Raw genomic sequence first — 16,687 nt, forward strand, 5'->3', positions numbered from 1 at the left:
CATCCATAAAATAGTGGAGAAGTACTGTTATTTTTGAGGTTTCTAATGTGATGTCGTAAAAAACTACATTTTTTCCGCTAACATTGCAAACGCAGGCTGAACCCTACGAGTTTTATCAAAATAATGTACTAAGTATTATACACATTGAAAAGGTCTACAGAAAAGTCCGCGGTGGTATATGTCTATCTCTTATGGATAACCCACAATAACTTTTTTTTGTCATTTACTTTTTACGACAAATAATGACTAATTTTCGAAGCGATTTTAACCAATACAGCATTAATCCTTAACCAATTAAATACCTTGAATATATTGTTCATTTAATATAGATCTATATGGCCCTTTACACCGTATGATTTAAGTGAATATTTTCGAAGATATTACAGATTTAAAAAATTGCGGGACGTAGCGTTTGCGGCGGCACCGGCCGGCCGCCCGGCTATATATTTTATACCCGTGCGAAGCCGGAGCGGGCCGCTATGTTTTTATATACAACGTTCAGTTTTTCTGTAGTGTATTTAGTATCAGCATTGCACCCGTGCGGAGCCGGGGCGGGTCGCTAGTAAATTATATACTAAAACCTTCCTCTTAAACTCTATCTAAAAAAATCGTATCAAAATCTGTTTCGTACCTAGTTTTAAATATTTAAGCATAGGTACATAGGGACATAGGGACAGAGAAAGCGACTTTGTTTTATACTATGCAGTGATAAAATCGCACAATAACGTAAACACAAGTAACAATAACTCAAGATTTCTTGCGTATATTATGGTTTTTAATTGCCAAGATATAAATAATTAAAGAAAAAGTTTATTCCATCATAAATATAGAGTATCGATAAACTTTTATTAATTTAAGTATTTAATCATTCTTACGTAAGGCAGTAACCGGTTTTAAACAGAAATGACTCTCTAGTTTTCTCAAATATATTTTATAAATATATAAAACTAGCGGTCCGCCCCGGCTTCGCCCGTGGTACATATTTACGTTTTCTCTATATAAGAACCATCCTCGTACTTCAAGGAATACTTATAATAAAAAAAGAATTATCGAAATCGGTCCACCCGTTCACACATGATGCCATGACCAAGGAAAACGGGTTTCATTAAAAAAAAATTTAAAAAAATCTTTCAGAAATCGCTTAATCTCCATGTAGTTAATATCATTTATTGTATATAAATTACGAGTTACATTTGATTTAAAAAAAATATTAAAATGAAGTTAGGTTCGTGTTCATTGAGAAAAAACTTCATTCATCAAAATTATTATAGGTATCTACATTTTATTATTTCTGTAACGTTCCGATTCATTATGTAGTAAATTTAAAACAATGCACAATAATAATTATTAGATATTCTTAAGGTTAACTAGGCAAGGTTAGACAATTATTTTACTATGCATCTATTAGGTTACTCACCATTAAGAAGGGATTTATTTTAATTTGAAAGAAAGATGGAAAATAATATAAATAATAAATATTCATTTGTACCTCTACCGGACAACGCTTATAAACATGCATGATATTATATAGATAATTTTATATCTTCATCATGTGTATCGATTGACGATTACTATAATTATAACGGTTACCACCCCCTTATTTGTCATAGTTTTCTGGAAAATACTCATATTACTTGTAGGTCGGTTTTTAAGTAGGTACCTATCTATATAAGCACTTTACAAATCTAATTTTAGTTTGGTTTCTTTATTATAAACGGAAACATATGTATATTTTTTCGTAAAAACATAATGGGACCGATCGCGTAGGTTTTTAATAAATCATAACAAACAAACACAAATTTTTCCTTTAGGATACTTATTTATGTAAAATAATTGAAACTGTTTCTTTCTTTACAGACAAGAATGGGAGAAGACAGAAACGAGACCAAGGAACCTATAGCTGAAGAAACACAAGCCGAAGAAGACACAAATATAGAGACTAACACAGATACTAACATACCAAAAACAGACACAAACACACAAAAGCACACAGAGAAAAAGAATGAAAAGGAAAAATCTAATTATGTTCAAAATATAATGCACTCCGGACTTTCCCTGCACAGTAACAATATTAAGGACGAAATGCTATTGCCTGAATCAAAGACTGTAGCTAGATTCTCTCCAATATGGAAACAGGTAAGAATTTATTTATTTAATATACCTTATAAATTTATAAAGAATAGAAAAAATTCGATCACGAGGCAGGACTCGAACCCGCATCCTTTCGCGCCTTTTGCGCGAATTTTTTCTATTCTTTATTTTATATTTATAAAGCATTTGAATGCCAAAAATATCAATTTTAATATACCTTTTCATGATTTATATACTTTATGCCTTGTAATAATAATCTTTAATTTTGGGAAATTATTTGGGAAGACGAAAACATGAAAACAAACGGATTTACTGAAATTTGTTATCGGACGCATTTTGATAATAATAAATTAATCTGTTTTATTATTCCACGTTCAATGTCTGCTACCAATTTCTGAAAGAATTTCCAATTTTCATTTTTTGCATTCAGTAAATTTTCCGGACTACGCATAAGCCCTGTGCATAAGCCTGTATGTAATGAGTCTGAGTACACACACACACAAAATCTAATATTATTGCTCTACAAATATTTAAATATTTTTTTATTAAATTTCCTCCATAGACATAGTCTTAATACTTTTAGGGTGCGATTTTTCAACGAACTTTTCCGTTTCAACTAAGTCCATTTTCCTTACATATTTCGAAGTTTTCGTGAAAATTGAATTGATTAATTTCAAGAAAATACCTATACTACCTTTGTATGTAGTATTTATCATTATCATACCATATCATAACGAGTTTACTCAAAAAGATAATTTTTATGGCGATTTTTACATAAAATTTATGTCAGTGAACTTTTAACTACCTTGAACTTTATGATTATTTTACGTATAAAAGAACAGCTGTTTTAATATATTGTAATGTAATTATACCTACTACTGTAACTCATTTCCGATACAAGATAGTGTATTAATTTATCTTATGTAATTATTTAAAAGAAATTAAAACATGCATTATATTGAAAACTAGCTTTCCGCCCGCGGCTTCGCCCGCTTTGTCTAAAACATAATAAATTATATACTAAAACCTTCCTCTTGAATCACTCTATCTATTAAAAAAAACCGCATCAAAATCCGTTGCGTAGTTTTAAAGATTTAAGCATACATAGGGACATAGGGACAGAGAAAGCGACTTTGTTTTATACTATGTAGTGATGTGGGAAATACATCCGTTTAAATGAAATTATAAGAATTAAATTCGTCACAATTGCAAGAGAAATACTGCGCGTGCCAGTTTTTTTTTTTAATACTTAAAGGAAATTATGAATTTTCGTTTAAAAAAAAATGAAATGATAGTTTAGTAACTTCACAATATGATGTAGAAGGGTTATTGTTTTTTGCGATAATAATAATTTAAACAATACATGAATGAATTCTTTGATAAGATATGTTTTATCTTGAAATTAAAATTACATTGTTAATACTTCATTTAATTAAGTAAGTACAATAATTATTTATTGGATCAGGGAACAATTTATCTATACAAATATTATAAAGAGGAAAGGTTTGATTTTTTGTTTGTTTGTTTGTTTGTATGAATTGAATAGGCTCCGAAACTACTTGGCAGATTTGAAAAATTCTTTCACTGTTGGAAAGCTACATCATTTCTGAGTGACATAGGCTAGGTTTTATCCCGGAAATCCCACGGGAACGGGAACTATGCGGGTTTTTTTTGAAAACGCGGGCGAAGCCGCGGGCGGAAAGCTAGTTGGATAATAATTATTATAATTTGTCTTCGAATTGATCTGATAATGATTAGATATAAAAACTATTATAGAAGGTTTAATAATATAGAAGAATTTCTGCGAACAATTTATTACTTACCAACAAAATGAATGATGAATAAATAAATATTTTTTGTGAGAAAATACCTAATTAAATAACAATTGAATTAACAGTATGAATAATTCAATAGATTGTAAAAGGGAAGGTATTTATTAGGAATGTATTCAGAGTACCTCAATCTAGGTTAAATTCCGATGTCCTAGATCTAGATAGCATTCCTAAAAATGTAATTTGATGTACCTAATAATTATTTATTAACAATTAATGAATAATGTGTCTTGATGCTTGATTTTTTACTATGAAATTATGAATAAATCGCTATGATGTAGGTATAATAGTTTTGAGTGAAGGTAATGTACCTTTTATATTAAACTAGATTTCTGCCCGCGGCTTCACCCGCGTTTTATATAGTAGTATAAGCATAGTTCCCGTTCCTGCGGGATTTCCGGGATAAAATGTAGCCTTAGTCTTATTCTGGGTCTTCAGTTACCTACATACCAAATTTCCTTCTAATCCGTTCAGTAGTATTTACGTGAAACAGTAACAAACATCCATCCATCCTCACAAACTTTCGCATTTATAATATTAGTAGTTAGGATGCGTTTTTGAAGATTCACGAATAAATTTGAGCATTTGGGAAATGAATGTATTATAAAATATTTGATATAATCTCGATTAGCCCAAATTCTACTTCTTAAAAACTATGAGCAAAGCCGTAGGTTCCGCCTAGTGCATAAGTATGCTAGGTTTTCCTAGCGTTTCGTAACATTTACATAGTACACAAAGGACACAATATAGTATATTGACGTTCGTTGTGCAAGATATAATCTCAATGAGGTGGCACGCTATGTTTGAACTTTGGTAAGCTTCTAGATTGTTCCTTTGTCTCTGTTCAATAAATTGACGATAATCTATGTATATGTTGTTTATGCTTTAATTTGTAGTTTATAAGATACTAGCTGTGCCGCGCGGTTTCACCCGCATTGCTCCGCTCCTGTTGGTCTTAGCGTGATTATATATAGCCTCTTCATCGATAAATGGGCTCTCTGACACCGAAAGAATTTTTCAAATCGGACCAGTATAGTTCCTGAGATTAGCGCGTTCAAACAAACAAACAAACAAACTCTTCAGCTTTATTAGCATAGATAATTATTGCTTGTAAACTTTAAAGAAAAGTAGTATAAATACTTAGGTACAGGATATGTTTTGCAATAATTTGTAGAGTATATTATAAGATATTGCTTCTAAAGTTATAAGACAATTAGTGATAACTGCGTTAAAAACAACCGACTTCAAACTTGCACTTGCAACATTTACAAATACAGACAAAAATGCTCATAAAATAAAATAAAAACTACTGGGCCTATCCGAATAAAATTTTTATGGGACCAATTCGACACCATCCCGCATCGAACAAAAAAAGAATCACGTAAATCGGTTAAGAAACCTCGGAGTAATCGGTGTACATACATAAAAAAAAACATACCGGCCGAATTGATAACCTCCTCCTTTTTTTTGAAGTCGGTTAAAAAGATGTAAAAATACGCGTTGCTCAACTTTCTATGTTGATAAAACAACTCAACACATTTTATGAAAAGACCAAGTTATGTAATACAGCGAAAATCCAATACCTACTTTATATTTTATGATAATCTTGATATCATTGTCTCACAAAGACAAATCTAACGATACCTATAATGCTAAAGTTTATATTGTTGATTCGTCATAAACGCTATTCAGAGAACAAAGAGAAATATACAAAGAAAAACACAACCCCTCTTTCACGCAATCGAAACCGAATGTGATTCAGAAAACTTATGTTAGATTTTTCACCAATATTTTATTTAAAAATACTTATTTAATACTGAAAAATCGCCTCTAAATATACGCGAGCATATAAATTTAGAAAAATTTAATGAATCCATACTTAATATTAAAATGCGAAAGTAACTCTGTCTGTCTGTCTGTTCCTCAATCACGCCTTAACTACTGAACCAATTTGCATGAAATTTGGTATAGAGATATTTTGATATCCGAGATAGGACATAGGCTACTTTTTATCCCGGGAAATAGGATAGGTTTTATCCCGGAAATCCCACGGGAACGGGAACTATGCGGGTTTTTGTTTGACTGCGCGGACGATGCCGCGGGTGGAAAGCTAGTAATGAATAAATCTTTACTTAGTATTTAATTTCATTGACTAACTACATTGTCATTGTTACAGAGTCTCGCGTCCATGGCAGCCATTTTACTGACCTTCACATCAGGTCTAACATCTGGCTATTCAGCAATTCTTCTGCCGCAACTCAAGGATTCCGGCAGCTCCATACCCACTGATGAAAGCACGGCTTCTTGGATTGGTGAGTAAACGGCAGTTAATTAATTGCCTAGGCTATTAATGAAACAGGCTGCGACATAAAATAAATTGTATTTTTCACCATTTCTAATTGAAAGAAAAGAAAGAATGAAACTGAAGCACGGTTGATCGGACTTTAATGTTTATTATTGGTTGGTTGGATTTGTGTGCGTTAAGTTAAAAAAGTATTAAATTTTTTAACAAAAAAATAACTATTTAATTTAAACATTATATTCTTGCAGCTAGAAACTAATAAAAAATTACCTTTATAAATAGTGTTATTGAACACAATAATATTTTTTAGAACTTAATACAGATTTTACTTCCCGAACTAAGCCAATCTACTTAACATAGTCAGATTATATAATCCAGTTAAAAAAATACACACGCCGCCAAACAGACAAACACACGACCAATTAGCACTCAATCGTTAAACCAATAGAGACCAATAAAACTTAAGTATTTATCTTTATTTTATGACGCTACAAATTAAACAACTGTACGTTTTACGATACAGCAATAGGCATTTATTATAAATGCACATAATATTAACAAGCCAGTCATTACGAGAATTACATGAGTAAAACATTAAATGCATAGATAAACTGTTTGATATAAGTTATAACATCGCTGAATAGAATTATAAACATTATATATTTAACTAGCTTTCCGCCCGCGGCTTCGCCCGCTTTGTCTAAAACATAATAAATTATATACTAAAACCTTCCTCTTGAATCACTCTATCTATTAAAAAAACCGCATCAAAATCTGTTGCGTAGTTTTAAAGATTTAAGCATACATAGGGACAGAGAAAGCGACTTTGTTTTATACTATGTAGTGATATTACCTAATACTAGCCAAGCCTCGCGGTTTCACCCGCATCCACTTCTATTACTTGTGTTCTGACTCGATAAACCAACTAACTGGTAACAATATCTTTTTGAGGTGATAAGATTAGTTTTTTCAAAGAAACTCTTTAGCTCTATAATATTACTAGAATAGAAAGATGATTTGTGGTACTTGGAAAGGTATCTGTAGATTTATCTTAAAACTAATCATACGATATTTTTATTTACCTTCGTTTTAAAAAGCTTAATAACAAAATGTTTTAAAATTACGAACAAGGATCACCTACTTACCAGTGAAATCGATCATGTAAGGCGTAGGTCATGAACTTGAGGGTTTATTTCTAAATCATAAACCAAAAAGAGCAAACTCGTTCCATGCATGGACAACCTTATTAAATAAATATTGCGCTTTGTTCACGTAACAGCACAGATTGTAAAGTTCATTGTTCTATGAAATTAGGACGAGTAAATATTATGTACTAAACATTTAGTATATTAATAACTCTTACCACAAAATATGGTTATAGTAAATATGTTACTTTCAAAATAATGTACCCAGCTTATAGCATAATGCATGATTACACAGAATTATTTCCAAGAAACTGTTTGTCCCTTTGTTCAACATCATCGAAACTGCTAGTCTGATTTCAATGGATTATCTATAAAATTTCTTGTTTTACCACAAACTCGGGATTTATTCAAATTAAGGTTCTGTACAAAAGTAATCTCATAAAACATTAACGAAGTCAAAAACAATAGCAGAAGCATTCATTTAACTAGTTAAATATTACCTACTTGAGCTTAAAAATATCAACGGTCCTCCTTGACTGGTTGTCCATGGCGACTCGGAATAAATCATATTTCACTATTTCCCGAATTGCATACCCAGTACCTACCTCACAATTATTATTACCTTGAGAGAATATATTTAAGGGTCAATATCATGGCCGGCTGATAAAGTCACTATTTTTTTTACATTTTCACACAATAGTGTCCTTATATCTGACAGTTATGCTAAACAGAACATATCCAGAATTTTGAAATTAGGTCAAATTTTTCTTTTTTTTTCCAACTTCCATAATTTATGTAATATAATATTAATTTTTATAAGAAATTACATCAAATATTGCCGAAAAATTCAAGTCATTCAGTCATCTAGTTAATAGTTTTTTTTTAGTTTATTGCGTTCAAATAAGTGACGCAGATATGATAATTAATAATAATTATTATTACTTATATGTATTGAATAAAAAAACCAGATGCTAACAACTTTGTTGTTGTTTAAGTACTTGTCACAACGTGTAAATGAAAAACAATTATACACGTGTTTTCCTATTAATTGATTCTCATGCAGATTAACCTTTCGTGATTTTATTTTTCATCGACTTTCGTATTTTTTATTTGCTCGACAAGCTGTCCCTTGGCTTAATTATTTTGTAAATAATATTTAAATACGCCTATATTTTTTACGTCCATATACGAATTTATTTATCCTTGCAGTATTTTGAGATATATGCGATATTTTAATTAAAAGAAATAACGCATAATTATTTAACTAAAATATCCCAAATCTAAAACATTAATAAGTGGGTATCGGTCAATTAAGGAAAGCTGGCATGTTCACAGTACTCACACTTATGCAATTTCACTTACAGTATGTTCAAAAATAAATGCGACTCTAGTTTCATTTTAGACTTGAATTGTAAAATGGGTGCGTTGTAGATAAATATATGCAAATATAATTATGAAAGCTCTCATAGGGTAAGTCCGGGGTAGTTGGCCATAGTTTTTTCTAAGCTCTATCAGAAATGAAATACTTTTGTTTTTGAAATTGTATTTATTTTTTATTAAACTTTGAAGATTCAACTATGATATTCTAAACATGAAAGTAACAATTTCTAATAAGATCACCTAATTAATTTAAGTTTTCTAAAAATCACAATTGGCCATCTCTCCCGAGGTGTCCGGGCGTGATGGCCATGGCACTAGAGGTAAGATGGCCATAACTCAATTCTAGGCTAAGGATTAATTTTTAGTCTAATTTTTTAGTTTGAAGTCTTCTTTTTTCTTCTTCGCCGCGTTTTTTTTTTTGGTTAATGTATCCGCCTTTTCAGTTGACGTTACTTTGGAGACTGGTTTAGAATATTTTTAAGCAAGCACGTGTCCCGGACGTCTGTTAAGCTGTAGTTCAGCTTCATCCATGTTAAATAAGTAGTTAGGGTGTAACATCTCATTGTCTTGAATAAAGAACGCATTGAAGTAGTTAAAAGTATGCTTTAACTTCTGATCTGTTCATAGTGTTGGCTCTAGCCAAAGAAACTCCTTTTGACTTCCTAAGGGTAATCAATATATTTTCTGCTTTAGAACATCTGTTACCAGTCATATCCCGCTTTTTGATTTTATTGGTTAAATTTATGCTATAATTTAAACTGTTCGGCTTATTCGTTGGCTATTCGCTCACGTCATCCATCGTTAAAGGAATTATTTTTCTTTAGTCTTCTTTTTAATGAATGCCTAAAAAAGTTTAGGTATTTGGTACTGGAGTCCTGCCACGCGTACGTTTATGCTATTAATACAGCATTAACAGCTGCTTTTAGCGATTTTTCCAACCTTTCACAGCCACTGCCTTTCTCCTGTTTTATTAGGCATTTAAAACAAATCTAAAAATAAATCAATTATTTGTACAAAACGTGATTTTTATACTATTACACTATGGCCATCATATACCGACTAGAATTGGCCATCTGTCCTTATATTCCAGGAGAGATGGCCACAACAAAAACTAAAACAAGTAATGACTTGAAGCAAATTATTTTGAGGCTATAACGTAGCACTGCTCGTACACTTTACAAAAAAGACAAATATCACCATTATTTTAAGAAACCAACACCACAATTCCGTAAAATAGTTGACATCTAAAAAATATTCAAGCTATTTGAATCAAAAAACAAAGGATTTACTTATATTTTCTTTGTTTTTCGCTTAATATTTTGCCGTACTTTTGTCCTCACGCACGAAAAGCAGCGAACTAAGCGCTAAACAGTAACAGTTAGTGAGCGAGTCACTGAAATATTTCGATAGGCCATCTCTCCCTTATGGCCATCTACCCCGGAATTACCCTAATTTACCTGTAAAATTATAATTTAAAAGTAAATCAATTGATGAAGTTAATTATTTATTCTAATAATAATCAATTGGATAAAAGTATTAATAATTATTCAATTATCAAATAATAATTAAATTTCAGGACATAAAAACAATACAAATAACACGTGCGCTCACTCCCAACATACACCAGGGCCAATCCCTTCCAAAATGATAAAAACCTAAAAAAAATAGTAGTAGGATGAAACCCATTAGAAAAGGAGGAGAATGTGATAAAAATTAAAGGAAAAATAAATTACAGACAATCCGAGTTCGGGAAGTGGGAGGGGGGGAGCTTTTTATTTCTTTTTCAAAAAAAATATTTTTTCTACTATATTTGGTGAAAAGTTACCTTATTGTGTCTCAAATACACTGTAATTTATTTGATTGAAAATATTTATTTTTTCGCCTTATTTCAACTTAATACCAAAAAAACAACCTAATTTTCAATCGAAAATTCTGACGTCGAAATATCAGCTTTTTACAAAAAGTTTGGGGGCTTTTTGTTCGTTGAAATATCTACTTTCTAATGTTCTAAAATATAATATACATTACCATAGTAAATTTACTCAGAAAATGCATACAAACAGTGTGATAATGAGCTTTTTTGGCAATGGCAAATTTCTCAAACGACCTGAAATGTTTTTATCGACATCATTTTGTTTATGTACATACTGTCAAATGTTAGCTGTGGTATCGTTACTTTGATCAGATGAAATTTTTTCTTTTGAAATGTTACCGAAAAGCCGATACAAGAGAAAATATAGAGTTCGAGAAGTGTGCCTGATTTAGTAAAAGCTCATTATCACACTGTTATTGGTAAAAATGCCGATTTTAGTCAAAATTTATATTTTTCTAACAAGATCCTTATCATCTAAATTTCCACCTTGGTGAGAAAAATTGACATTTCTAATGAAAATGAACAAAAAATTAAATGATTTTATTAAATATTGTAAAATAGTCTATAATTCTTCCATTTACTGTATCACAAAATTCTTCATAGATTTTTAGATATTCGTACTACACCAATTACATCATCATGTATTTATAAACAATTGAAAAATATGACACATACGTAGGCCGGGAGATACTGACACAAAATTTCGGGTCATTTGTAACAGAATGGTGGTTCTACAGAGGTCTTATTACGCAATGACTAAAAGAAAAATGATGGTCAGAACGCTGGTACCGGCGGACTAGTTGCGTGGGCGTTAGTTGAACTCGTCGGATAAATAGCGAAAGTCAAACGATTTGTAACACAAAAATTTTAGAATTTACCGATAGCCCATAAAAAAGATGTAGGCGGTAGTGTCATGCCATACTTTTCCGGTGTAACTTACAGCCCCCCATACCGACGCGATGCGTTGATTTAAAAAAAAACAATTCAACCATTTGTACCAGGCTAACTTTTGCACAGGTAATCATCATCGTGCAGACATTTACGAAAATCGCCATGCCATACTTTTCGGACGATTCCAAATGGCCACCATACCGCCGAAAATCTGCATATGGCATGACACTACCGCCTACATCTTTTTTAAGGGCTATCGGTAAATTCTAAAATTTTTGTGTTACAAATCGTTGGACTTTCGCTATTTATCCGACGAGTGTGACTAACGCCCACGCGACTAGTCCGCCGGTACCAGCGTTCTGACCATCATTTTTCTTTTTGTCATTGCTACTAAGACCCCTCTAGACCGCCATCCTGTTACAAATGACCCGAAATTTTGTGTCAGTATCTCCCGGCCTAACATGTGCAATGTGTAAATGTGTTGACGTTCCAGCTCTTCTTAATATACCTATAATACAAGGAAGTCGAGTGCTCTATAATACGGATTATCACAAATGCTCTGATTTCTTATCTGTGGAAACACTGTGTCATATTGCGTCTGTATTGACAATTGACGGACATTTGCGGTCATTGCCACTACTTGTAGTGCATATCGGAAGATTGTTGTCTATAACTAATATTTGTTCTTTGTCAGGTTATACAGCTCCATGTAAGAAATCTATGAGTAAACAAAACTGAACCATCTCAATCGTGATTTTTCCTTAGCACAGAGTATGCTTAACATGAGCATTAACTTAAACTGACCATCCGTTCAAAACTTGACATTGGCAGAATCCGTCCTCACTGGGATCGGGAGTTGCCATTTGCTAAAAAGAAGAAGAAGAAGAAGAAGAAGAAGATTAAATAAATAAACTAAACTAGGTCGATGGAAATCGACACGTGAGCTATTATAACGGAGTTTTTAATATGAAAGAAATGCATTTATTTCATACTAGCTTTTCGCCCGCGTCTTCGCCTGCGCTTTTCAAAGGAAAACCCGTATAGTTCCCGTTCCCGTGGGATTTCCGGGATAAAACCTACCCTGTGTGTAAATCCAAGTTACCCTCTATATGTTTGCTAAATTTCATTATAATCGGTTCAGTAGTTTATTCGTGAAAACCATACATACATACATATAAGTACAAACCTTTCCTCTTTATAATATTAGTATAGATGAAACAAGATAGGTACATTCTTATAAATTTGAATAAAATAAAATAAATAAAACTTGATGTGACATTCAATGTAGCAAACAATTTTAAAACTTTAGGTACTGTAGAATTAAACAATCTTATATATATAAAGATGAATCGGAAAATGTGTTGGTAAGCGCATAACTCGAGAACGGCTGAACCGATTTCGATAAGTCTTTTTTTATTATATTCCTTGAAGTACGAGGATGGTTCTTATGTAGATAAAACGTAAATATTATGTACCACGGGCGATTCCGGGGCGGACCGCTAGTAATTAATAATTATATGATAGAGTAGGTAGTAAATAGGTAGATAGATCTTCGTAATACCTTAAAATGACCTTAAAATGGTATAAATATTTCACTATCATGATAATTATCGTACAGCTAATTTGTTAAGCTTCCTAACCTTTTCTGCACATTTTTAATCGTTTTCCAATGAGTTAATTATTCCATGCGCACAAATCCAACACATTGATTTGAATATCAGTAAAGTTATAGTAGTTACAATTGGATTACCAATACAAGACTACATAGATTAGATATGGAGTTTCTTGACGATTCTTCTCCATAAATACTGCTTTCCGAATCGGTGGTAAATGTTAAAAATACTTATGTAATGACGATTCGAAAGTGCTACTATAAATAGTAGTCTAATTGAATAAATGAATGTTTGAGTTTGAGTTTTGAGTTTATTAAAGTATATAATAACATTAAAATTGCTCCAGCCTTTCTAGAGCTCCAAATTGCAAAACTAACTTGTCTATTGTATATTTATTAGAAAACAATTTCTTCTGTTGGAAGTAACTTTACTGACATTATGTTATGAGAAATATTACCTACAGAAAAAAATAACTCGAATTGTGAATCACAAAGAGCCACCTTATAAAGTTTTACCCGCATCGTATTATGTAAATGAATATTATGTATTTACATAGATACTAAAAAAATAATTCCGCCTTCATTTATGGAAATATTCACTAGTAAACAATATTTTTATAATACCAAAATACTGAAACAATAGACAAAGTAATCATTGTACCCGTCAATTAATTCACAATTAACTGTATAAACTATTAATTTAGTAATCAAAAAATCAAAAAATCAAAAAATCAAAAAATCTAGAATCCAACCCATTTATAAAAGTGGTGACAGAAACTGTGTCAACAATTATAGACCAATCTCTATTTTGCCCTCACTATCTAAAATTCTTGAAAGGCTGATTAATTTAAGATTAATAAAATTTTTAGAAAGTAATAAAATATTATCAGATTCACAATTTGGCTTCAGATCAAATAAATCTACATCGGATGCGGTACATAAAGTGACAAATTTTATTGTAAATAAACTAGATACTAAAAAGAAAGTAGTTGCCATATTTATAGACTTAGCAAAAGCATTTGACACGGTTTCTGTCCCAATTCTTTTACAAAAATTAGATGATATTGGTGTTAGAGGCACTCAGCTTGACTTATTTAAAGACTTTTTAACAAATCGTACACAGTTGGTTAAGATAGATGAATATACCAGCGAAGAAATTCCTGTTTGTTTTGGTGTGCCACAGGGAAGTATATTGGGGCCAACCTTGTTCTTAGTTTATATTAACGATTTATGTCAGCTAGCCTTAACTCATGGTGAAATAGTATCTTTTGCGGATGACACAGTCCTACTTTTCTATGGTCATACGTGGGAAGAGGCAATTTCTTATGCCCAATCTGGTTATGATACCGTTTGCAAGTGGTTATATAGCCATGTTCTTACACTTAACACAGATAAGACTAAGTGCATGGCCTTTCATCTACGAAACAGAAACATAGGAACACAGACTTTTCTGATCAAATCTCATCGTTGTCTCAACTTTGATAGCTCTACCTGTTCGTGTCCAATACTTCAATGTACAAAATCTATGAAATATCTGGGTGTTGTGTTGGACGATAAGCTAAATTTTCAGGAACACATTGATTTGTTATCTGGAAGAATACGCAAACTTATCTGTGTATTTAAATGCCTGAGAAACGTTGCGGATAAAGATGTCATAAAATCTGTATATTATGCCTTGTGTCAATCCCTCCTCTCTTATTGCATAACCTCTTGGGGAGGAGCACCGAAAACTTCTCTGTTAAAACTGGAAAGAGCCCAGAGAGCTGTACTAAAGGTTGGTTCCTTCTTACCCTTTTATCACCCAACGACCGCCCTCTACGCAAAATGGGAAGTTTTGACCGTTCGTCAACTCTTTGTTCTTCATACCATTCTCAGACAACACAGTTTACTGATATATGACTCTCAAAAATTAAAAACAAAGCGTCGATTAGATAGAGTTTGTGATCAATATACACCCAATACATCATTCACTCGTCGTTTCTTTTGCTTTCAAGGTAGTTATTTGTATAATAAGTTAAATGGTAAATTGTCTATTTATTCATTGTCTACAGGTGCTTGCAAATCAAAAACTTTAACATGGCTAAAAAGTCTCGATTACGAATCTACTGAGAATTTAATACGCTACGTAAAACTATAGTAAATTTTATTATATACATAAAACACACACACACACACACACACACACACACACACACACACACATACATACACATACACATATACTCGCACACACTTTCACACACACTCACTCATATACTCTACAATATAGGTACCAATTAATCTATTCTTGTATAAATTGTTCACTTTTTTTTTATCTTTTGTAAAATGTTAAGTTTTTATCTAACATTTAAGATATTTTATTTCCCCTTTTGTTTCTCTTTTGTGCTATATTTTGTACCTCTAAACGGTTTATTTCATGTTTTTAATATTATGTTACTAAGCAAATATTAAGCGGTTCGACTGGGTGAGTGCCTGGCGATCTGCATTACAGGCTTTTGCCTATCGCAGACACCAGTCCTCTCCAATTTATACTATGTAATACTATGTAACTGTAATTGTAAGTTTTTGAGGAAAATAAATAAATATTATTATTATTATTATGTTTCTCATCTCCATAATACTCGGGTACCACCAGAAGGACAGTACCCGGATCTTTGGAAGGCTTACGTGGGGACACGGATCCAACACGCAGAGGCCCTTTCGAGAATTTTAATGTGTTGTGGGACACCAGCCGCAGCCTGCCCATGACTGCACTATAGAGATACAGCCCTAGGCAGTCCGCGGCCGATGTAGGACTATTGCAGGGTATGGAAATCTAATAACTGGGCTATGGATTGGGATGCTAGATGGACTGGTATTGGGGACTATGGGAAACTATGGCACCTGCCTTTCTACTAAAAGAAAGTAAAAATATGTTGGCAGGTGGTGACTCGCCCTCTCACTGTATGGGCCCCCGAAATAAGTCGCTGCAATAGTGCGACAAGGGGGCAACATATTGTGAGCAGCTAAGGGTGGAGAGGCGTCCCTGGACTTTAAACTACGATCACGCGCTCCCTGAGGGTCCAGCATCACGTGCCCACTCGCCACTTACGCTTCGCATCCACCCTTCGAGCTAAAAGCTCTCGCGACTCCACTCTGGCCGGCCGGTTAAGGCAAGCCAGAGGTGGGGGTCCTGTCCTCGTCAGGCTTCACTCCGACCGGCCGGTGAAGGCGAGCCGGAGATGAAGACAGGGGCCTCCCCCGGGAGCACTCGGTTCCCGCGGGGTCGCTACTCCCCGACACCCCGCCACAAGGTGTCCTGCGGGTTGACTGATTGCACGGGTGGAATATCTATTGTCACGTAGACAATAGATATTCCAACCGTGGGCGATGGGGTCGTCACATCCCTACGCCCTTATTATTATTATTATTATAGTATTAAGTGCATGGAAAGGTTATGGTTATAATAATACACACGATGACTTTATTTTCAAAATATGCTAGCTGTGCCGCGCGAATTTACCTGCGGACGAAATCATAACGTTCTGGTACCAAAGCTACAGCACCTCCAAGTTTCATCAA

At 33.0% G+C, this 16,687-nt stretch overlaps 1 protein-coding gene across 3 annotated transcripts in view; it reads left to right on the plus strand.

Annotated features, from left to right (window-relative positions):
• The window catches only part of LOC149477752 (trehalose transporter 1-like protein), a 71,321-nt gene that overhangs the window by 53,010 nt on the left and 1,624 nt on the right, over window positions 1–16,687 (plus strand). For all 3 annotated transcript variants that reach the window (XM_089710362.1, XM_089710361.1, XM_089710363.1), the window contains exons 2-3: window positions 1,858–2,136; window positions 6,100–6,235. In XM_089710362.1, coding sequence (XP_089566488.1) covers window positions 1,864–2,136; window positions 6,100–6,235 — 409 coding nt within the window. In that variant the 5' untranslated portion in view covers window positions 1,858–1,863. The remainder of the gene's footprint in view (window positions 1–1,857; window positions 2,137–6,099; window positions 6,236–16,687) is intronic.

This window comes from Colias philodice, chromosome 24 (genome assembly GCF_061535455.1).
Source record: "Colias philodice isolate Cphi_HAF_F1 chromosome 24, ilColPhil1 Martin Lab GWU primary, whole genome shotgun sequence".
Taxonomy (NCBI): domain Eukaryota; kingdom Metazoa; phylum Arthropoda; class Insecta; order Lepidoptera; family Pieridae; genus Colias; species Colias philodice.